Consider the following 21,944-nt stretch of genomic DNA (forward strand, 5'->3'; position numbering starts at 1 on the left):
TAAAATTGAAATATAGTTGATTTACAATGTTGTGTTAATTTCTGCTGTACAGCAAAGTGATTCAGTTATAGAGACATACATTCTTTTTTTTTCATTCTTTCTTTTAATTGAAATTTTTAAAAAAACGTTTTTTAAAGGTTTGTAAGTCCAGCTTCCAGTTGCATGTTTGTGAACATCCTGAAAAGGTTCTTGGGTAGGTCTCCCACCCATGCGTTGAAGAACCCGGCTAAGAATAGTGACCCTGAGGAGAGCAGACTGGGGCGCAGGCGCTCGGCCTAGCTCCGTCCAGTTCTGCCATCCATGAATTCACACCCATTCAGTGCTGGGGACACTGCTGCAAGCCACACGCAGTGCCCCTGTGTTCCCCCCCCCCCAGGGTCCCTGGCATCTGTCGCGCACATTCGTTCAGTGCCATTAGCTTCTCTCCAAGGACAACCTGGGGGTGGCTCCCTGTAGGGCCTGCTCAGCCCGAGGCTCCTGGGACTGGGGCCAATAAAAGAGGCCTTTTCAAAATGGCCTCGCAGCATCCTTTCCAGACCCAAGCGGCTTCTTCTCTATTTTCTAATCCCTGGTCTCTGAGCTTTAAGCTACCGGCGATTTCCTCAGAATTCAACGGCTCATCCCCACGTTTCCCTCGGGAAGGCGATCACCGCAGTCTCTCGGGAAACACGACCCGCCCAGCCTTTGTTGTATCAAATGCTGCACGAGGAGCCATATTTGCTTTCAGCAAACGGCGGACCAGGTCGCCGGAGCCGGAAGAGGGGCCGACCCGCGACGGGCCGTGGGCCCCACCCGGCCTGCATTCGGTCTCTTTCTAAGCTTTGAGGAAGAGAAATTGAGCCCTTTCCCAGCCCGACCTCTGACTCACTCGGCCTCCTCGGGCCCACGTTCACCCTCCAGGTTCCCTATTTGCATCACGAAGTAATCACCTCGGGGTGTGGCAACTGCGGCTCTACCGCTCTGATTTTTAACATGCCCTTGGCCAAGAGTCTCAGGGTGCCTTCTGGGACCTCGCAATCGCCCTGACGCCCCCGGCGCCAGGGGCAGTTTCCTGTCGGTTTCAAGACCCAGGACGCCACCGGGGTCAGGGCTCCGAACTGGGCTTCCTGCCCCCGCTCAGGTTTTCTCTCCAACCCCACGAAACGAGCCCCACGTTCCACGGAACAAGCTGCACCCTCCAGGCCACCCAGACCCCGCACCGCCACCCCCACCCCTCCTTCCCCACCCACCCCCAGCGGGGCGGAGCCGCGCCTCCACAGGAAGAGGCGGGGCTCAGCTAGGCGGGCGGGCGGCGTGATTGGACGCGGCGGGCCTGACGCCCATTCCCGCTATAAGAGCCGGGCAAGAGTCACCTGCGCCACAGTCCTCGCGGAGAGTCGCCGCGGTTTCTTGCTTCAACAGTGCTTGGACGGAACCCGGCGCTCGTCCCCCGCTCCGGCCGGCCGCTCAGAGCCAGCCCTCGCTACCACCTCACGGCGCCCTCCGATCGCCCCAAGGTCCCCGCCGCCGTTACCGCGCCGCGCAGCCACCGCCACCGTTTCACCTCAGCCGACCGCCATGACGACCGCGTCCCCCTCGCAGGTGCGCCAGAACTACCACCAGGACTCGGAGGCCGCCATCAACCGCCAGATCAACCTGGAGCTCTACGCCTCCTACGTCTACCTGTCCATGGTGAGCGCGGGCGGGCCCACGGGGCACGGGCGCGGCCTCCCTGGCTGCAGGGCGGGGGTGTGGCTACCGGGAGGTCCCTCCCGCCTCCCGCCTCCCGCCTCCGTGCGCCCTTCTGCAAAATGAAGGGTGCTCGGGGTCCTCTAGGACTCCTGCGCAGAAATTCTGAGCAGTTGTCCCCTGGGAGTGTTCCCTCGCGGGCCAGGGCCGCCTCTGCGCACCCCAGTTTATTTAAAGAGAGCTGAGTTTTCTCCCGGGGTTGCCACACTTGCCACCAGTACGACCCTGCAGTTAGGAAGGTGGATTTTCGCATTTCCATCCCTTCTGCATTCGATCACGTGATGGGGGCGGTGCTGAGGAGGTCCGGCTCCCATCCCCCTGAGTCCGGCGGAGCCTGCTGGGTAATGGTGTCCAACTGTGGGGGCTGGTGCGAAGTGGTTTATCTCTCGTGGGCCGAACAGCCGCCTCCACCTCTCCGCTCTGTTTATCTCGAAGCCCCGCTTGAATTGAAGCATATCTCTAGAAATCTCCCTTTCAGCCGACACCGAGTTGTCTGCCACCCGTATTCTTTATCTTTTTTGTGTCTAAGGGTTGTGGCGTAATTGAATCTTTAGTTCTTGGATATAGTCCACCAACAGTTACGGGGCCTGAAAATTTTCCATGCAGTAATCGGTGGAATCAGTTTTCCAAAATCCTGGTTTTAATCGGTGTGGTAGGAGTTTTAGTTATAATTGTCTTATTACGTTTTGCAAATCATCCAAGAATAAACGTGTTCCGGATGGGTTTGGAATACGCCTGGATTTCTATGACTCACTCCATTTCAGGAACAACTGAATACAGCAGGGGTGTTAAAGGGACTAAAATTTTTGCTTTCTACTGATAACATGTTTACGTGGTAAACAAGGTAACAACTGTTACCTTGCCTAGTGGGTTAATTTTACACATCCATCAGCCTGCTGCAAGCTGGCAGCTCATGTTTTTTGTTTTTGTTTTGTTTTTTTTTGCGGTACGCGGGCCTCTCACTGTTGTGGCCTCTCCCGCTGCGGAGCACAGGCTCCGGACGCGCAGGCTCAGCGGCCATAGCTCACGGGCCCAGCCGCTCCGCGGCATGTGGGATCTTCCCGGACCGGGGCACGAACCCCTGTCCCCTGCATCGGCAGGCGGACTCTCAACCACTGCGCCACCAGGGAAGCCCGCAGCTCATGTTTTAACATGGATTACCCAGGGAGGAGGGGGAGAAGGCACTACTAACAGTGCAGGGTAAATACTCCAACATCTCTTCAACCAGATTTCACAGGGGCTGTAACAACTTTACTCTGCACTTAAACAGATGCTTAAGATGTTCCATGGTGGAGGCAATTCCCATGATATTCTAACGGTTCCTTGTAGCAAACTTTCAGTTTCAAGGACCAAGTTTCATCTTTGTGTTTCAGAGTAAAAACTAATTACTGTCGTGTTCAATCCGGGAACATACCTTGCTCTAGTCTTCCTGTGCTCAGACCCTTTCTTGCTGGGCTTTGAGAAGGAAGCCTAGACTAGCAGACTGCCTTTCTTTGGGAATCCCTAACATGTTCATGTACTGTTTTCAGTCGTACTATTTTGACCGCGATGATGTGGCTTTGAAGAACTTTGCCAAATACTTTCTTCACCAATCTTCTGAGGAGAGGGAACATGCTGAGAAACTGATGAAGCTGCAGAACCAACGGGGTGGCCGAATCTTCCTTCAGGATATCAAGGTGAACTGAAGATCCTAGGGTTGGCATGCCTCATCGGTCTAGCAGTCCTCTGACGTCAGAAATCACTGAGCTCAGCAGTTGCCCTTATCAGATGAGGATACTTTGGGTTTTTGTCTTTTGCGCTTTTTGGGGCCTACCGTCTAAGCTAAAGTTGGCAGACGGTAATGGGCAAGGATATTAAATTGGAAGCGGTTGTCAGGGGGAAGTTGGCTGTTCCTTTTGCCAAGCGCGGTTGTTACACATTGGATGCTTGCTGATTTGTGGTTTAAGTGGTAGAGGTTGCAGATGCACTGACTTAACCTCCTCTCATTCAGAAACCAGACCGTGATGACTGGGAGAATGGGCTGAATGCAATGGAATGTGCGCTACACTTGGAAAAAAGTGTGAATCAGTCACTACTGGAACTGCACAAACTGGCCACTGAGAAAAATGACCCCCATGTGAGTATTGGCACCCTGGGAGTAAATGGAGGAAATCATTTGTCTTAGGGGCTGGGGAAGCTTCCCAATAACTTTTTTCCTTGTTCTCTTTTCTAGTTGTGTGACTTCCTTGAGACTCATTATCTGAATGAGCAGGTGAAATCCATTAAAGAATTGGGTGACCACGTGACCAACTTGCGCACGATGGGGGCCCCCGAATCTGGCATGGCACAGTATCTCTTTGACAAGCACACCCTGGGAAACAGTGATAATGAGAGCTAAGCCTTAGGCTGGCTTCCCGTAGCCACAGGGGTGACCTCCCTGGTCACCAAGGCAGTGCATGCATGTTTGGGTTACCTTACCTTTTCTGTAAGTTGTACCAAAATATCTACAAGTCCTTTCCTTAGTACCGTTCCTTCAAATAAAGTAATTTGGTACCCAGCTGTTGTCTTTGAATTCTCGGGGTGGGCTAGGAATGTATCCAGGCCATCTTTATTAAACTTGTAAGTGCCACCATGGCTCAGTCACACTCACCAAAGTGAACCGCTTAGGAGGATCTGTATTTACGTACGAAATTCCTTAGTTTGCGAAAGATACCAAGGCTTGGGTGTTTAGAATTCAGACAGGACTTAAGGATTCCTGATTCTGAATTAGGTGTTTTATACGTTTCCAGCAGTTCTGGCTTTCACAATTTATATGTACGGAAAGCATTTTGAGGCTTAAAGTAGACTTGAAGCTACTGATTCTTGTTCTTCATTAAGGTAACCATTTAATTCAGGCTGTCGTAGGGACATGTTCTTCAGTGTGGACAGCTATATGGCTATGACTGGATCAGTGTCCTGCTGGTGTACACGCAGGTAGGACCAGGCCGGTGAAGCATCCCCCTTGGGAAGCAGGCTAGGAATGTGCTTCATCCCTAGTGAGAATTTGAGGAAAGTTTACATGAGTATGGAAAGAGACCTTCGTTTCAATAGGAAAATAGCTGCAGTAGGAGGGAAGAGGTTGAGACATCTTGAATGTTAACCAGTGGGGAGCCGTCTGGGTCCTTGCTAACCAACTACATTAACATTGTTTCCTAAACCAGCCACAGTGATTTGTAAGTTTCCAGCTAGCCCTGAGAAGTATGACAGGTGGTAGGCCTTTTCAGCCTTTTCAGTTTTCAATACAAAGCTAGGTATTCTGACCTCAGAATAACTGCTTGAGAATAATAAGAAATGAGAAGTTACACTTCCCTTTCACATCGTGGTGGGGGGCTGGGTCTAATTGGGTGAGTGAGCATCTGGGGAGTCTGGAATAAAGGCAAACATCTGGTGGTACTGTGACAACTTTAGGTTGACCTCAAAAATGCATGAAGAGCTCATTTCAGAAGTCTTGGTGAGGTCCCCACAGCAGTAAGATGCCCCAAGGGACCTGGATTGTCCCCACCTTATCATCTGCCAGTTCCCAGGAGTGTGGCACCCTTCCCAGGAGGGCTTCAGAGCCACCACTGGTTATGGGGGAGGGCTCATGCGACCTCCCAGCTAAGCCTGGCCAGTAAGTCGAGTTCTTGGGCTACAGTCTAGAGCCCCGAGTTCTGCCTGTGTTTCTGTGTCTGCCACCCCTGCTTAAGGTGAGCTGGGCCCACTGGTATCGTCAGCCCATGTAAGCCTGGCCTAGTGGCCCTTCGGCGTTACTCTTGTCGGTGCAAACCTCGTCTTCCTATCCCTGGGCCCCAGAGAAGTCTTGGTGAGTCAGGCTCTCGGGTGAAATAAGCAAAAGTCGCCAACACTTCCCTAGAGCCCCTGCTGTGGCGGCCAGGTGTGCGCCCCAAGCCAGTGCTGGGCATGCCCTGGCAGCCATAGAACCATAGGAAAACTGGGAGTAGGGTGGGCTTCAGAGCAGGGGAAGCTGGTGGGGACCACCCCTGGTGGGCTGGGGGGTTCAGTGACCCTGGTGTGGGTAGAAGACAGACCTGTTGTTTTCCAAGGCCCAATAGGGATCGCCACGATCTTTGAGTATAGTGTGTATGTTGCTTGTCGACTGTCCCAAATGCGGTTCTCTGAGATGTTCAGGGGCCTCTGACATGTCTGTTAGGTTAAACTCAACAGTTTTCCTCCTCATGTGACTCACTTCCGGGTGCTCCGTTGAGGCCCCAGCACTCTCTGGGAGCAATTCAAAGCTCTTCTTGGACCTGGGAGTTGGAGGCTGAAGGCTTTGGTCTTTGGCGGTGTCATCCATGCCTGAGACTTTGCGAAGACTTGAGGGTGCTGACTGTCCAGGTGGGAAGACCATAGGGGTGTGGCTGAGGGGTGTCTGGGGGGCACTGTGGTAGCCTGACCTCCCGTATAGCACGGCGGACTTGAAGGCATCCTCCCCTTTCCAGGCCTTGACGTCTTCCTGGTCACTGGTGTCCTGGCCGTCTCCCCCGAGGTTCTTGGGCTGGCCCTCGTGGGAAAGGACTTCTGTCTTCGGCCACAGTAGTTTGGTCTTTGAGTTTGTCCTGGGGGGCTGGCGGTCATGGGATTGCAGCCCTCGGAAGCGGCCAGCGATGCCAGTGTGCGCACTTTCCTCCTCCTCCGGATCTGGCTGGAACTCCAAATCCTCCTTATCCAGACTGGAAAGAAACAGGAGACTCGAGGGTCAGTGGGCGGACAACGGCCTGAAGCCTGACTTGACTTCTCCCTTACCCTCTCTTCTCCCTCTGGCCCAAGGCCCAGGACACACAGTCTTCCTCACCTCAGCTTTGACTCACCTCTCTGCTGATCCATCTTGTACCTCTCAGTGAATCCCTCCTGGCCGAGCTCGCCTCACTGTTCTGTGGCTCCCTCTTGCCCGTGTCAACATCCAAACTCCCTAGCCTGGTATTTAAGGGCTTCCTCTTCAGCGCCCACATTTTCCCTTTGAAACCCCTCACTCCAGGCTGTCTGAACGGCTCTTCCCCAGGTATGCATGGTCACGTGAGGCCCAGGAGTGACTGAGTAAGCCAGGGGTTTGTGGTTCCTGCTGGGGAGCAGTATCCCCCCAGAAAGAAGTCTGGCTTCCTGGGAGCCTAAAGCCTTTACTCTGCAAGAGAAAGCCTACCCACCCATGAATGTGGCCACCTTTGCCCATGTCCAAATTCTCCCCATGCTTCAAGGCCCAGCTCCAGGTCCAGCTGGAGGCCAGCTCTCAGGCAGCCAAAGGTGATCTCTGTTCTATACTCTGTCCCTTGCCCAGGCATCCAGTACCTTGTATCTTGTATCCAGAGTCTGGGCCCTGAGTTTGAACTCCCTCACTAAATGGTGTGTTTCTTGGAGGCAAGGTCGATGTGTTATTATTCTCTGTTATCCTCCTTCCCCAGCAGCTGGGCTACCAACCATGGAAAACTCAGAGGCGACCTCCAGCAATGTTTCTGACCTAAGCAAGCCTCCTTCCTTGATCATTTGATCTCTTATCCAAACCTTCCTCACACCAACGAGAGACTCTAGCTAATTCTAATTACAGCTTAATAGGATATTCGGTTCTTAAAAAGAGAACAGCGCTTTTAATACTGTGGAAGAACACCTTGATGGGATAGACCCCGAGATGCAGCAAACACTCTCCGAAGTCCTCTCCACTCTGTCATCCTAGGGGGAGAGAGCTGTCTGGGGCGCCTCTTCAGCCGGCCATGGCCCAGCTACAGCTCAAAAGGGATTCTAACCAAATCAGGGAAAGAGGACCCATGTGGGGGAAAATGTGGCTGCTGTGGGCTGACCTGAGGCCCGTACTCTGTAGCAAGAAGTCTGCTCCGAAGGTCCCTGTGATGACCCAGCCTCTTGCTCGCTCCCTTGCCCAGGGAACCCCACTCCCACTCCCCATGCCAACACCCTGGCTTATCAGGAAACATAGCTCTGAACCAGAGTCAGGAACCAGGCCCTGACATCCCAGCTGCATCACTAATCACTGACTGCCCTTGAGTAAGTCCCTTCTCTCTCTAAGCCTCAGTTTTCAACTCTGGATAAGGGGTGGGGCTTAGATTGGAGACTACCTAAGAGCCCTTATAGCTTTAAGAGTCCTTACACAGCACAAGGTAAGGGTTAAGGGTGTGGAGTTGGACCCAGACATACCTGGCCCACCTGTGCTGCTTGCTAGCTATGTGACCTTGGGTTGGGCAACTGACTTAACCTCTCTGAACCTGGACTTAATCATCTGAAAACTGGAGAAAACAAACCAAGTTTATTGGGGGGGGGGGAAATAGCTAATATATGTAAAGAGCTTAGTACAACGCCCAGCACTTAATAGGAACCCAATATGCATTAACTAATATATTCTAAGCTCTCAGGCCCTTGCACTTGGGGTTTTCTACCCACCGAAGTGGTTCCCTGGCACTTCCCACCTGATGCTGAAGGTGGAGCCGAAAAAGGAGGGCCGACGAGACTGGGCAGAAGCGGCTGTGTAGGGGGGATGTGGTTCTGGCTCATTCCAGTACATATCTCGCTCCATCGGTGGCAGGTCCTGGTGCATCTCATCTACAGCCAACAGGGACACCTGGTCGTCGGGGACAGAAGGAGAAGTCCAACAGGTCAGCCCAAGCAGGACCATGAATTTGCCAGGTGACTTGGAGAGGTCACTGCTCTCTCTCTGGGCCTCAAGTTTCCCTTCCTGTGAAATGGAGAGACTGATGCAGCCTGGAGCCTCAAAAGTTAGGCGGAGAATCCTGTGAGTAAATGGTTGGGCAATTCACTGTGAGGCCTCCCTACAGAACTGTGGGCCCCCCTCCCTGGGTCCAGTTTGGGGAGGGGCCATGGGGCAGGCTCTCTTCCTCCCGTCATACCTGCAAACTCCTGTCGACAATCCAGTTGGTCTCAAAGTCATCATCATCCTCTCCGAACGGGTTGATGAGCTGCTCTGCCACCTTGAGGGTAGGTGAGGCTCTGGAAATCCTCAGGTGGAACCCCTTGCAGCCTTGCTCCCACCCTTAAACCTTGGCTCCTGCCATGTCCACCTCTCCACCCCCCTCAGTGATGCCCTTCTCGCCTGACCACTGTCTCCAAAGCCACTATGTAGGGCCCCTCCTCTCCTAACTGGCCATGACTCCCTGGGCCACAGCTGACCTTGTCCCGGGGAGGCCTACCTTCAGCCAGCCAGCATAGAAGAAGAACTGCAGGAATGTGAAGAGGGGTACAACGAGGTCCATCTCGTGGCCGGGGTAGGCCTTGGCTGGGTTCAGAAACTGCCGTCCCACCAGGCAAGCCAGGAAGAAGCTGTACACCGCCACGGTCACCACCTGGGAGGCAGAGGCGGCGTCGGCAGAGATGGGCTGCGTGGGGACCACGCGATCAGGAAGCTCCCCAGGCTCTGTGGTCTCCCCTTTAGAATGGGGATGATCACACTGCCTCCACCACCTGGACCAGGCAGGGACCTGGACTCTTTGAACTTGGCACTAGAGACAACCTGCAAAGTCCAGACCTGACTCCCCAGGGTGAGCCTCTTCTTCAGCCTCTGAGTGAGCCCTTCCCATCATAGGCTGCTTCCCGGGTCCTCCTCAGTTTCCCAAAGGGGCAGCTTCACCAGCCTAGTCCTCACCTGAGTGTACACCAGTGGGATACTGATCCAGTCGTAGGCATACAGCTGTCCACACTGAGTACGCAAGGTGTTCATTTCCTAGGGGGGCAGGAGGGAAGGTTGGGCCTTTGACCATCACCTGCTCTCCCAGGCTCACCCCCCAGCTCTTCCGCAGATACCAGGGTCTCGTGCTCATGGTCCAGCCCTGGCTGTGTGGTCATGGACAGCTCACTTAACCTCTCTGTGCCTCAGCCTCCTCAATATCAAAAAGGAACCAGGATCTCAGAGGTTCACTTTAGAGAGGGGAGGGGAGGGGAAATTGGAAAGGGGCCACCTTGGGCTACGGAATCCTGTTGTAAAAGATCCTCTACAGTCCCAAGGTAGGCTCTGGGAAGACCCTCAGAGGCTCAAACTTCCTCTTTGCAGAAAACCTGTTCCACGTGGGGCGTGACCCTCCCCGCGCTGCAGCAGCCCCATGTGTGTAGCGGGCTCACGTTGAGCAGGCTCTGGAGCAGGACAGGGTCCCGGATTCGACCTCCCATCCAGGCCTTCGTTGACAGGTTGGCAAACCACACCCAGGGCATCCAGAATGAGTTGTGTGGCAAGCTCAGTTTTTGTAAGTGCTTGTGTTCCGAGGGGGTCATAAAGCCTGCGGGGTAGAGTGGAGAAGACAGTGGGTAGGGGAACCTGCAGAAAGGGTGGCTGGCCAGGCCCTGCTGGGTGGAACCCAGAGTTCAAACCAAGTCCCTGCTGAGCCCATAGGGACCTCAGAGCTCCTTTGCGATCCTCTTTCTTTCAACAAATTATCACTGCGTCGTATCTACTATGTGCTGCTCTGGGCTGAGTACGTGAGAGGGATCTGTCTTATTAACCAGGATCAGGTCAGGCAAGGCCAGAGAGTGAGACTGCTGACGTACAGACTGGAAACCGGAAAACAGGAAGGGGAAGGGCAGTTCCCAGTTCCCAAAGCCCCACTCTGGCCCTCAACCCTCACTCTTCCCTCATCCCTCAAGAGGCCTTAGCCCTATCTCAAAGCCCTATCCTCCTAGAGTCGGTTCCTGGCCTCTCCCCACCTTTAGACCCCTGACTTCGCCCCACCCAATTCAGGTTCCCGCCCCCCGCCCCCCCACCCCCACCTCGGCATCCCAGGTCTCGACCCCACTCCGCTCCTGGTCCCACCCAATCCTCAGCCCTGGGGCCTCTGACTCCACCCATCTGCAGCTCCGGCCCCGCCCTTGTCAGCCTCTGGCTCCGCCCACTGCTTCGCCAGGCCCCGCCCACCTGCTTTCACCAGGTGTTGGGGACTGGGAAAGCGCTTGTAGACCGCAGCACTGACGCTACGCAGGATGAGCACGTTGCCCAGGTTGGCGTAGCGCATGAGCGTGCGCCGCAGCAGCCGGCCCTGCTCGTCCTTGCCCTCGACGAAGCACGACACCAGGTTCATGAGGCGGTCGGGCCATGGCAGGTTCTCATATTGGTTCCACCAGCGGGTAACGACCAGTGTCACGTAGAAGCCTGGGCGGGAGGGGGGCGGGGGCGCGAGGGGCGAAGGCCCACGCTGCGGCTAGAGCCCAGCGAGGGCGACGCCTCGGTTTCTCCATCTTTCTAATGGGGCTGGGCCCAGCACCAACCCTCCTGGAGGGCGCTCGGGAAGGGGAGACCATCAGAGCTTCGCGTGAAGGCACGAGAGACTTGAGTTCTCTCTCTGGCCCCGCTTGCTTTCCCAGAAATCCGCCAGATACCTCCCCTCCTGCGCAAGGCTCCAGAGACTACTGTAATGTCGGCGCTGCCCTCAGAAAGTGGGGTCTTAGCAGAAACTAACACAGCAATGTAAAGCAGTTATACTTCAATAAAGATGTTTAAAATAATAATAATAATAAAATTTAAAAAAAGAAAGTGGGGTCTTGAGTGCTAACAGCAGGACAGCCTTCCTAATGTCTAACTTCAGTCCCTCTGGCTGCAGGCTCCCCGTTTCCCTGAACCACCGAGAGGCGCTGACATGCCACTGGCCTTCCCCAGCTAGCTCTTCATGATCTGCCTGTCTGGAGCCTGGAGCAGCCACTGGGACCCCAACACGTGGAAAGGGGAGCTCACCCAGCACGAAGGAAATGGGGATGAGCTGGATGTAGCTGTCGCAATATAGAGTCAGCTTCTCAAAAATCACCTGCTGATCGTCCGTGAGGGCCATCCTGGGGGAGGCGGGGGGCGGGGGGGAAGATGTGTAGATACTGGGAGGGGATGGCTGAGACCGGTCCCAGGTCCAGCCAGGCCCGGGGTAGGAGAGTGGCAGCCTCACCTCCCTATCCCTTTCACTGGCCTGCCTGGGGCCCCTCCTCTGGCCTGAGCCAGGTCCCCCTCTTTCTCCCACCGCCCTGAAACCCCAATGGGGCCCTCTGCTCCATGCCTGGAGGAGAAACCCTCAGGAGGTTTTCTATAAGGTGGAGGAAGGAAGGTCCTGCTGAAGGGGTCAGCTTTAGGCACCACTGACCTTTTTAAAGGATCCAAAAGACAGTTGTTTGAAAGCAGGTTGAAATGAGTGTTTGGTCTTTAAAAAAAAATATCTGGTAGGGAGGGATGAATCGGCAGAGCACAGAGCAATGAAATTGTTCTGTACGACACTGTAACGGTGGATACAAGTCATTATACATTTGTCCAACCACGTAGAATGTACAACACCAAGGGTGAACCCTAAGGTGAACTATGGACTTTGGGTGACAATGATGTGTCCGTGTGTGTGGGTTCATCTGTCATCACAAATGTCCCACACTGGGGTGGGATGCTGATAATGGGGGAGGGCTGAATGGGTGGGGCAGGAGGGGTGGGGTATATGGGAACTCTCTGTACCTTCTGCCCAGTTAAGCTACGAACCTAAAACTGCTCTAAAAAATAAAGTCTTAATTTTTTTAAGTATATTGACACCCTAGTAACAACCAAAGAAAATGAACATGCTTTGTTATTAGGATTATCATTATGAACTCAAGAGGTTTATGTGTTTGATATTTGTCAATGCATTGCCATCATTAATGCTTTTTCCATTAAAAATGCTATCATGGGCTTCCTTGGTGGCGCAGTGGTTGAGAGTCCGCCTGCCGATGCAGGGGACGCAGGTTCGTGCCCCGGTCTGGGAAGATCCCACATGCCGCGGAGCGGCTGGGCCCGTGAGCCATGGCCGCTGAGCCTGCGCGTCCAGAGCCTGTGCTCTGCAACGGGAGAGGCCACAACGGTGAGAGGCCCGCGTACCGCAAAAAAAAAAAAAAAAAAAAAAAAAAAAAAAAAAAATGCTATCATATATTCTGTGGTTTTAGCTGTCTTTTATTGTTTAAATACACATTTTTATTGGGAAAAAAAAAGTATGATATGGGCCTGTGAGACTATGTGGTATTCAGGGAAACAGGCTGACTGAGGGGGACTAGGTAAGGCCTGGGTTCCAATGCCCCTCCCTCGATTTGAGGAAAGGGTGTTTGAGATGCCCCGACCTACACTGAGCTGCCCCCCAAGGCTGCCTCCTTTTCTCTCCTCCCCAGCCCCCAGGCCTCAGGCCCCACGGTTTGACCACAAGCCCAGCTCAGCCTTGTCTGTCTCTGTGCATTGGCCGCCTAGATGGCTGGGAGGCACCCAGGAGCTCCAAGCCCTGGCTTGTCCCCCCCGTACCTGTAAATGAAGCGGATGATGTAGTAGCAGATGAGGAAAATGAGGAACTCGCCATAGAGCAGCTTATAGATGCTGCCTCGCCAGCACAGAAGCAGGCGGGAGAAGGAACCTAGACGGGCATTAGCCACTTGGCTCGAGTAGGTGACGGTCATGGCCAGGCACTGAGCTACAGCAGGTGGGCTTGGGTGCTGGTGAACAGACAGAGAGAGATACTGATGGGGGGGGCCAGGAAGGAGTAGGGACCTCTTCAGAATCTGTCCAGGACGCATGAGTGACCTTATCCAGGACCCTTCCCTTCTCTGGGCCTCAGCTCTCCCATCTGGACACTGGGAGGGGGGCGGTGAGGTGACCTCCAAGAATCCAGGAAAGTGAGCTCAGGGACCGTCCATAGCCTTGGCACAGAAGACACAGAGAGGTCTGTGCCCTTAAATTGTACCACAAAGGCAACAACAGAAATGTCCGCATGCTGGGCTCCTTCCTGAGTTATGAGCCCATCATGTTCAGTAGCTCCCCAAGCTCCATCAACCTCCCTCGAGTGAGAACTGGTAAGGGGCGTGGTCAGCCTTGGCCACCACCCTGTTCCCCGTGCCCAGAACAGAGCCTGGCTGGTGGAGATGTTTCCTGAATGGTGGCCCCAGGGCCTTTTCACATGCTGATCCTCCTTCCTGGGGGATGCTCGTCCTAATCTAACTGTATGGCTCACTCCCACTTCAGATCACCTCCTCAGAAAGGATACCCCCAGCCACCCTACCTGGAAATAACATCCTAGTACCACTGGCCCGCTCTTCCCCTCGCCTTGCTCCATTTTTCTACATAGCACTTATCATGTTATAACTGCCATTATATTTTGCATGTTACCTGCTTGTTTACTGCCTATTCCCTCCTGGGAATGGAGCTCCTATTGTGTACTCATAGGTGGTGCTCAATAAAAATTGACTGAAGCAATGTTTGGCACCCCATCCTCCCCCTACCTGCTCTGATGCAGCCACACTGGCTGTCTCTGTGCCTGGCGTTCCCTAAGTTCATTTCTACCTCAGGGCCTTTGCACAGACACACAGGTGCCCGCACACCTGCACGTGTGCTGCCTGTGTGTATCCATCATGTGCACATGTACAGGTTATCTACCCCAAAGGCTCTCAATGTCCCAGCCCAGCCTTCTGGGGTAATCCTTACTCACAGTTGGGGCTCCAGGCTGGTCAGGCGATCCCACAAAAGGTCTGGCCACAGGACTGGTGGGACTCTCTGGGGTCCTCTGGCCAGTGCCCCTGCCCACTTAGGGGTTGGCACTGCCCACGTGTGTGCTAAGTGGTCACTTGACTCCCTAAGCCAGGGCCTCCACAAAGGAACCCTTGTCTTGGCCCCCTTCTCGTAATCTGCCCATAAGCAGCAGGCAGCACAGTCTGGCCTCTAATTCCTTCCGGGGGTGAGGGGCGTTGAGCTGAGACCAGGGCTGAGATGGGGGGCAACCCCCCTCCACCGTGGGCCCTGACTACCCTGCCATTTCCTCTGGGCCCTAGACTCCAGAGACTGAGGGATCTGTTTCTGACCCCTGAGGTCTTGCAGGGAGAGCCGTGGGGAGGAGGGGCCAGGGCCTTGGACCTCACCTCCTGTGCCAGGAGCCATCCAGAGAGGGGAGCCTCCGCCCAGGCCCTGTGGGCTTTGGCAGCACTCTGGGCACCCAAAAGAACATTGGACCACAGGCAGAAGTCCTGGCTTCTAGTCCTGGCTCTGCCATCTGGTGAAGTGACCCTGCGTGGGCCTCTTCTCCTCTCTGTGCGTCAGTGTCCCTCTGTGAAAAGCATGGCGTTGCTTTAGAATTCCATCACCTCATTAAGATGACAGAATTCAGCATATACTCGTGAGGAGCTCTGATTGGCTGCTGGTGACATCATAGGTTATTCGGGCTGTGATTGGCTGGCAGGATCCAGTGAGGTTGGTTTATAGTTATGGAAGGAGAAGGGGGGCAAGGGGGCTGCTGCGTGGGGGCCGGGCTTGGTGTGGGATGACACAGCAGTGTTTCTGCACTTCCCAGCTAGCCTGTGCAATAGGGAAGTATGTGCCCAGGTCCCCAAGGACAGCTGGTTGATATCTCAACAGTGGGTTTCATACATTTTAATACATCAGTCCATATGCGAGAACCCTCCCCTAAGTCGCTAGAAGTGATGGGGGTCTAGGATGTCTCTCCTCTTGTATTAAGTGAAAGCTTGAAGCAGCAGTGGCTCTTGGTCTTCAGTGGCTGTAAGAAGAGCCTGGAATATTTGTTAAGCATGCAGCTTCTCAGGATCTTTCTCCAGAGTCTGATTCTGAGACCTGAGGGATGCTGCATTTCTCACAAGCACTGTGGAGATTATAATGCCAGTGGTCTCTGAGCCACACTTCCGAAGCCCTGATTTACAATGTGACCTTGAGCCTTACCATAAATCCGCTCCTTCCCTCCTCCCTCCCTCTCTCCTTCCCTCTCCCCTTTCCTACCTGTCCCCACACCCCCCACCCCATAACTCTTCATGGTTAACAGTGCTGAGATTGCAGGCGATTTTTGTGCACAGTATTTTGCCTTTATAATTCTCTGTCTGGAAAAAAAGTTATTTGACAACAACCTTGGGTACTTTTCTTATCACAGCAAACAATCACACCATTATTTTTATGAGGGAGTCTCTTCAGAGATCAGGGACCATCTTTTAGGAGTATTTGCTGCATCCCTGCTGCCTGGGCTGTGGGAGACATATTTCCCACAACTGTCCTTAACTGAACTGGGGAAAGGGGCAGGTTCACTTGAGCCTCAGTCTCCTAATCTGTGAAATGGGAGAATAACACCTACCTCAGCAGCTGGGTGAGAATGAAGGATGGGCAACGTTTTAGTCAACTCTCCAAACCAGAGCGTTCTTGTGCCTGTTCACTCTTCCTGGGGAACATCTACAAACCCCTGGTGCCTCTGCCCCACCCTCCAGAGTCAATTGGTCTGGGTGGGGCCCAGTGGTTGGTGTTTTTTCAAGTTCCCCAGGTGAGTCTAGTTGACGGTGTAGGTTGAGGATCGCTGCTGTGAGGGAATTTCTCCCTTCCTTGTATTCCCTCTTCCCCCACCCCACCCCAGCGCATATCAACGCTCAAGAGAGAGCTTTCCATTTACCAGATGATTAATAAGTATATTTTATTTTATTGTATTTTTTTAAAATTTATTTTATTTATTTTTACTTTTTTGGTTGCACTGGGTCTTCGTTGCAGCGCACGGGCTTTCTCTAGTTGCAGCAAGTGGGGTCTACTCTTTGTTGCGGTGCGCAGGTTTCTCATTGCGGTGGCTTCTCCTGTTGCGGAGCACGGGCTCTAGGCGTGCGGGCTCAGTAGTTGTGGCGCACGGGCTTAATTGCTCTGCGGCATGTGGGATCTTCCCAGACCAGGGCTCGAACCCGTGTCCCCTGCATTGGCAGGCGGATTCTTAACCACTGCGCCACCAGGGAAGCCCAATAAGTATACTTTAAAATTAAAATTGAAACATGTGCCCAGCACCAAACCCGGCATGAAGATGTTCAATTAGGTGGAATAAATGAACCACCTGCCTTTGTGGAGTCAGGTTCCTGCCTCCCCTGTGGTGGCCACTGGAGGGCGCCCTTGGCCAGCTGGCTTTGTCCTGGAAAGCCTGGTCCAATGGTCAGGGCCTGGGTGGACGGTGGAACTGGCACTGGATGGCACCTTCATCTCCTTGAGCCTGACAAGCAGCTATAGAGAGGGAGTTGGGAGACACTGGAGTCCTCCCTCCCTTTTCCTGAACCACAGGTTCCTTGGCAATTCCCCCAAATCCCAGCAGGACCAGCTGACTGTGCTACCCTAGCCCCCTTCCCTCCCAGATGCCCCAGGATATCCCCAGAGACACCCCATGAGCAGCTGCTCCTGGCCACACCCCACTGCTAAGACAGGCACACCCCAGGCATGCCACTGTCTTTCCCACTGGGTCTTGGCCGTGAAAATGTCCCCAGCCAGTCAGGCATGGCTCAGGCACACAGAAAGGCCACAGCAAGCACTGATTGACTCAAGCCATCTCGGACAAAGGCCCTAGGTTTGACCCCTGCAAGGATGGGGCCCAACCCCATCAGTGTCGGTCTCTTCTGCTTTCCATTCCGCAAAGTAGTCAGTCAACAAACTATTTCCAGCAACAGAACTGAGCCTAATCTGATTCCTGCCTCCAAGAATTCACGCTTAATGAAGCAAGTCAGACAGAGAAAGACAAATACCATATGATATCACTTATATGTGGAGTCTAAAAAAAAGGCTACAAAGAACTTATGTACAAAACAGAAATAGTGACAGGTGTACAAAACAAACTTATGGCTACCAAGGGGGAAAGGGTGGGGAGGGATAAACTGGGAGATTAGGATTGACATATATATATAACTAGATATAAAATAGATCACTAATAAGAACCTACTGTATAGCACAGGGAACTCTACTCAGTACTCTGTAATGACCTATATGGGAAAAGAATCTAAAAAAGAGTGGATATATGTATATATATATAACTGATTCACTTTGCTGTACAGCAGAAACTAACACAACATTGTAAATCAACTATACTCCAACAAAAATTAATTAAAAATTAAAAAATAGGGCTTCCCTGGCGGCGCAGTGGTTGGGAGTCCGCCTGCCAATGCAGGGGACGCGGGTTCTTGCCCAGTCTGGGAAGATCCCACATGCCGCGTAGCGGCTGGGCCCGTGAGCCATGGCCGCTGAGCCTGCGCGTCCGGAGCCTGTGCTCCGCAACGGGAGAGGCCGCAACAGTGAGAGGCCCGTGTACCGCAAAAAAAAAAATAAATAAAAAATAAAAAAATAAAAGAACTCATGGTTAAGTAAAAACCAGGAAAACACTTAAATAACTAACACAGAGAGGCAAGGCCTAATATCTGTGCCAAGTACACAGAGGTCAGGGAAAGTTTTTCAGAGATGGGAGCATTTAAGTTGGGTCATGAAGCATGAGTAGGAGTTTGAGTTGAGAAGGATGGAAGAGCACTACACATCAGGGGTACAGCCCATGAAAAGTCACAGAGGCATTACTGAGGGACAGTTAAGTATGGCATTATTATCCACATTTTATAGAGGAGGACACTGAAGTTCAAAGCCCACATTTTTTTTTTTTTTTTTTTTGACCTTGGCCGTACGGCTTGTGGGATCTTAGTTCCCGGACAAGGGATCGAACCCCGGGCTTTTGGCAGTAAAAGTGCAGAGTCCCAGCCACTGGACCGCCGGGGAATTCCAAAAGCCCGCCTTGTCCAAGGTAACGCGGTTATAAAGGGCCAGGTTGGAATTGGAATCTGTGTCTTCTGATTTTGAATCTGTGCCTTTTCCACCACCCATCATCGCCTCTCCAGTGGAGGTCAGTTTCTGAGGGGGAGAGTCTTACCAGTTAGGGTAGTGGTCTCTGTTGGGGTTGAAGGGAGGTCCAAGGGATGGGGGATGCCTGGAAGAGACTTTGACTGCAGTAGAGCCCGTGCTCTCAAGCCCCCCAACAGAGAGCCATCTCCGGCGGCAGGCAGAGCAGAGCTGGTCAGATGGGTGGAGGTTCCAGAGGCAGAATGCTATGGCCTTCTTCTCTAGGATAACCATGGCAACAGGAACATCACAGACGGCCTGCCACTGTGCCCTTCCAGGCCCTGTCTCAGCCGGGCAGGAAGGAGGGGACCCAGCTTGGCTGGGGGCAGTGACAGGGGGCCCTGGGGTGGGCCAGCCAGGCCTGGATGCTGCCCAGGCTCTGTGTAGGGCACCTGCCAGCCCACAACCCTCTCTTGGGCCAATTACAGTACAAACAGGACAGAAGCCAAGAAAGAAAAGAAGAGGTCTTGGCACAGCTGGACAGGGGTGGTGAGGGAAACTGCCAGCCTGGGGCCTGGAATCAAGACAGACAACACCTCTACCCTGGGGCCAGGCAGCCCTGATCCCTGAAGGGCCACATAGACTCAACATACAAAGATACGAACACGTGAGCTCTGATTCCTGCAGGAAGACGACAGAGACCAGGAGAGGCAGAGAGAGGCTGGGACACGCCCAGGTCCAGCTCCACCAAGCCCAGTCCTGCCAAAGACAACAGAATAGCCCGAATAGGAATTCTGGGATAGGCCAGAGCTGGCCCAGCTACAGACACAAGGCGAGAGCATTCACCACAGCCTTCGGGAGAACGCTGGGATCTCCAAGCTACCCCGTCCTCATGGACTCTACCCCCCTGAGGCCAGCCAGGTGAGGCACAGACGCCAACCACACCCCCAGCCCACCAGCTCAGGACCGGGGCTAATGGGCAGGGGAGGAAGAAGAGGAGCGTCCCAGGGCAGGGCTCCCCGAGGGTACTGCACTGGGTGCGAGAGCACAGGATGCTGTCATGCATTCACCACAAGTCAGGAGCCTCAGCTTTCCTCATCTGTCCAATGGGCATGTTAGCAGTTTCACATGCTGTAGACAAAGAAAGCAAGGCGTAGAGGCAGAAGTCGACTTGCCTCGAGTCACAGAAATTAGAGTTGGAGCTGGGAGGTATAACACATCATGGTCTAGGTCAGAGCAGTGTGTCTTTTCACTGTTCCGTAGGTTCCTGAGTTTCAGTTCCACAAGCAAGCACTAAATACCAGCTGAGCTGAGTGCTGTGCTGGGTATCGTGGGAGGAAAAGGGAACAAGAAACAATGGCTTCTCCGGTGACTCGAGCACTTATTGGGTGCCAGGCAGTGCACTAAGTGCTTTTTAGAAATGATCTCAGCTCGGGACTTCCCTGGTGGTCCAGTGGCTAAGGCTCCCAATGCAGGGGGCCTGGGTTTGATCACTGGTCAGAGAACTAGATTCCCCAATGCCACAACTAAGAGTTCACATGTCCCAGCACCCTCAGCTAGGACCCAGTGCAGCCAAATAAATAAATATTTAAAAAGAAAAGAAAAAAAAAAAAGAAATGATATCGGCTCATCATCAGAACTGGGGAATAGGAAGTGTTATCTACCTGTGACAGGTGGTTGTCGAGCCCAGAAAGAAAGTAAGTAACGTGCCTAAGTCTCCACTCAAACCCAAGTCTGTGTGGTCCCCAGCCCTAGAGGTAATGACTGTGAAATCTGTCTCCTGGCCCGAGGTTGCTGACCACCGGGCCGCCTGGGGTAAGGCCGCCTGTCAGGGTTGCCCTGGAGGGGGATTCCTGTACCAGGTGGGCGACTGGACCAGGCAGCCTGCTCTGCGTCTGCGTCTTCCAGGGGAGCCTTCCTCAGGAGACGGCCAGACCCAAGGGCAGCGGGGGAGGACAGCACAAGGGCAAGCCGTCGAGGAGTGAACCACGGGGGTGACTGTCTGCTGGGCCAACAGGACGGCCAAGCAAGCGGCCTTGAGTTGTCTTGATGGGCCTCAGACACAGGTTGCCTGGCGTCCGCAGCTCCAACCTCTCTCTACCCCAGGCCAGGGCTCCAGAGTTAGCAAGTAAAACTACAGGACAGTCAGTGACATATGAATTCCAGATAAATAATGAATAACTTTTTAGTGTAAATATGTCCTGCACGACATAAGCTCCCTGGGGAGGCGTCCAGAAGCAATGGTCCTTTCTGTGCTAGCCCTCCTGCAGCTGACTTCTAGAGCCTGGCTGCCTGGGGCGTGGGAGTGGAGGGTTGGGAGGTGTCTGTGGCCCAGTTGCAAAAACATCATTTGGAAGCTTTTTTTTTTTTAAACAAACTTGTTTATTTTTGGTTGCGTTGGGTCTTCGTTGCTGCATGAGGGCTTTCTCTAGTTGCGGCGAGCAGGGGCTGCTCTTCGTTGCAGTGCGCGGGCTTCCCACTGCAGTGGCTTCTCTTGTTGCGGAGCATGGGCTCTAGGCCTGCGGGCTTCAGTAGTTGTGGCTTGCAGGCTCTAGAGCGCAGGCTCAGTAACTGTGGTGCACGGGCTTAGCTGTTCCGCGGCATGTGGGATCTTCCCAGACCGGGGCTCGAACCTGTGTCCCCTGCATTGGCAGGTGGATTCTTAACCACTGCGCCACCAGGGAAGCCCAGAAGCATTTTTAGAAATTAAATAAACTAGACTCCCAGAATCCCAGGCCCCACCCTGGACCTACTCAATTAGAATCTGTATTTTTTTTTTTTTTTTTTTTTTTTTGCGTTACGCGGGCCTCTCACTGCTGTGGCCTCTCCCGTCGCGGAGCACAGGCTCCGGACGCGCAGGCTCAGCGGCCATGGCTCACGGGCCTAGCCGCTCCGCGGCATGTGGGATCTTCCCAGACCGGGACACGAACCCGCGTCCCCTGCATCGGCAGGCGGACTCTCAACCACTGCGCCACCAGGGAAGCCCTAGAATCTGTATTTTAACAAGGTCCCCAGGAGATCTGTGTGGACATGAGAGTTTGAGACGCTAGCTTCAGACGATGACAACAGAGATAAGGGAGATTTATTATTGTACTAAGTGTTTATTGTAAACACTTAGGAAAATATAGAGCAGCAAAAAAACCCCGCAAATCACCAAAGGTATCATTTTGATGTATTTCGTTCCAGTCTTTTTTTTTTAATATTGAGGTAAAATTCACATCCTATAAAATTCACTATTTTAATCATTTTAAGTGAACAATTCAGCGGCTTTTAGTTTATTCAACCATCACCACTATCTAATTCCAGGACATTTCTGTCATCCTGAATGGAAATTCAGTACCCATTACTCAGTCACTTATTCATCCTTCTCTCCAATCCCTAGCAACCATTAATCTGCTTTCTATCTCTATAGATTTGCCTATTCTTGACCTTTTATATAAATGGAATCACACATATTTGCCCTTTTGTGTCCGGTTTCTTTCACTTAGAGTAATGTTTTCAAGATTCATTCATTTCCTAGCATGGATCAGTGCTTCATTCCTTTTTGGGTTGAATAACATTCAGTTGTATGCATGTATCACAATGTATTTATTCATCAGTTGCTGGACATTTGGATTGTTTTCATTCTTTGTCTATTATGTATATTCATGTACAAGTTTTTGTTTTTAAA

The 21,944-nt window shown here is 53.0% G+C and overlaps 2 protein-coding genes across 2 annotated transcripts; one reads left to right on the forward strand and one right to left on the reverse strand.

Annotated features, from left to right (window-relative positions):
* The first annotated feature begins 1,338 nt into the window (after positions 1 to 1,338).
* FTH1 (ferritin heavy chain 1) lies at positions 1,339 to 4,264 on the forward strand. Its single transcript, XM_030833951.3, has 4 exons — positions 1,339 to 1,671; positions 3,258 to 3,404; positions 3,719 to 3,844; positions 3,941 to 4,264. The coding sequence occupies exons 1-4, from the start codon at positions 1,558 to 1,560 to the stop codon at positions 4,103 to 4,105; spliced, it is 552 nt and encodes a 183-aa protein (XP_030689811.3). The 5' UTR covers positions 1,339 to 1,557; the 3' UTR covers positions 4,106 to 4,264.
* Positions 4,265 to 4,469: 205 nt separating this feature from the next.
* Positions 4,470 to 14,236, reverse strand: BEST1 (bestrophin 1). Its single transcript, XM_030833952.2, has 11 exons — positions 14,154 to 14,236; positions 12,977 to 13,164; positions 11,420 to 11,514; positions 10,607 to 10,840; positions 9,820 to 9,974; positions 9,347 to 9,424; positions 8,895 to 9,047; positions 8,595 to 8,675; positions 8,157 to 8,308; positions 5,775 to 6,416; positions 4,470 to 4,739 (listed from the first exon to the last, which is right to left on the reverse strand). The coding sequence occupies exons 2-11, from the start codon at positions 13,126 to 13,128 to the stop codon at positions 4,721 to 4,723; spliced, it is 1,761 nt and encodes a 586-aa protein (XP_030689812.2). The 5' UTR covers positions 13,129 to 13,164; positions 14,154 to 14,236; the 3' UTR covers positions 4,470 to 4,720.
* Between the last annotated feature and the right edge of the window lie 7,708 nt (positions 14,237 to 21,944).

This window comes from Globicephala melas, chromosome 8, assembly GCF_963455315.2.
Source record: "Globicephala melas chromosome 8, mGloMel1.2, whole genome shotgun sequence".
In the NCBI taxonomy this organism is placed as follows: Eukaryota; Metazoa; Chordata; class Mammalia; order Artiodactyla; family Delphinidae; genus Globicephala; species Globicephala melas.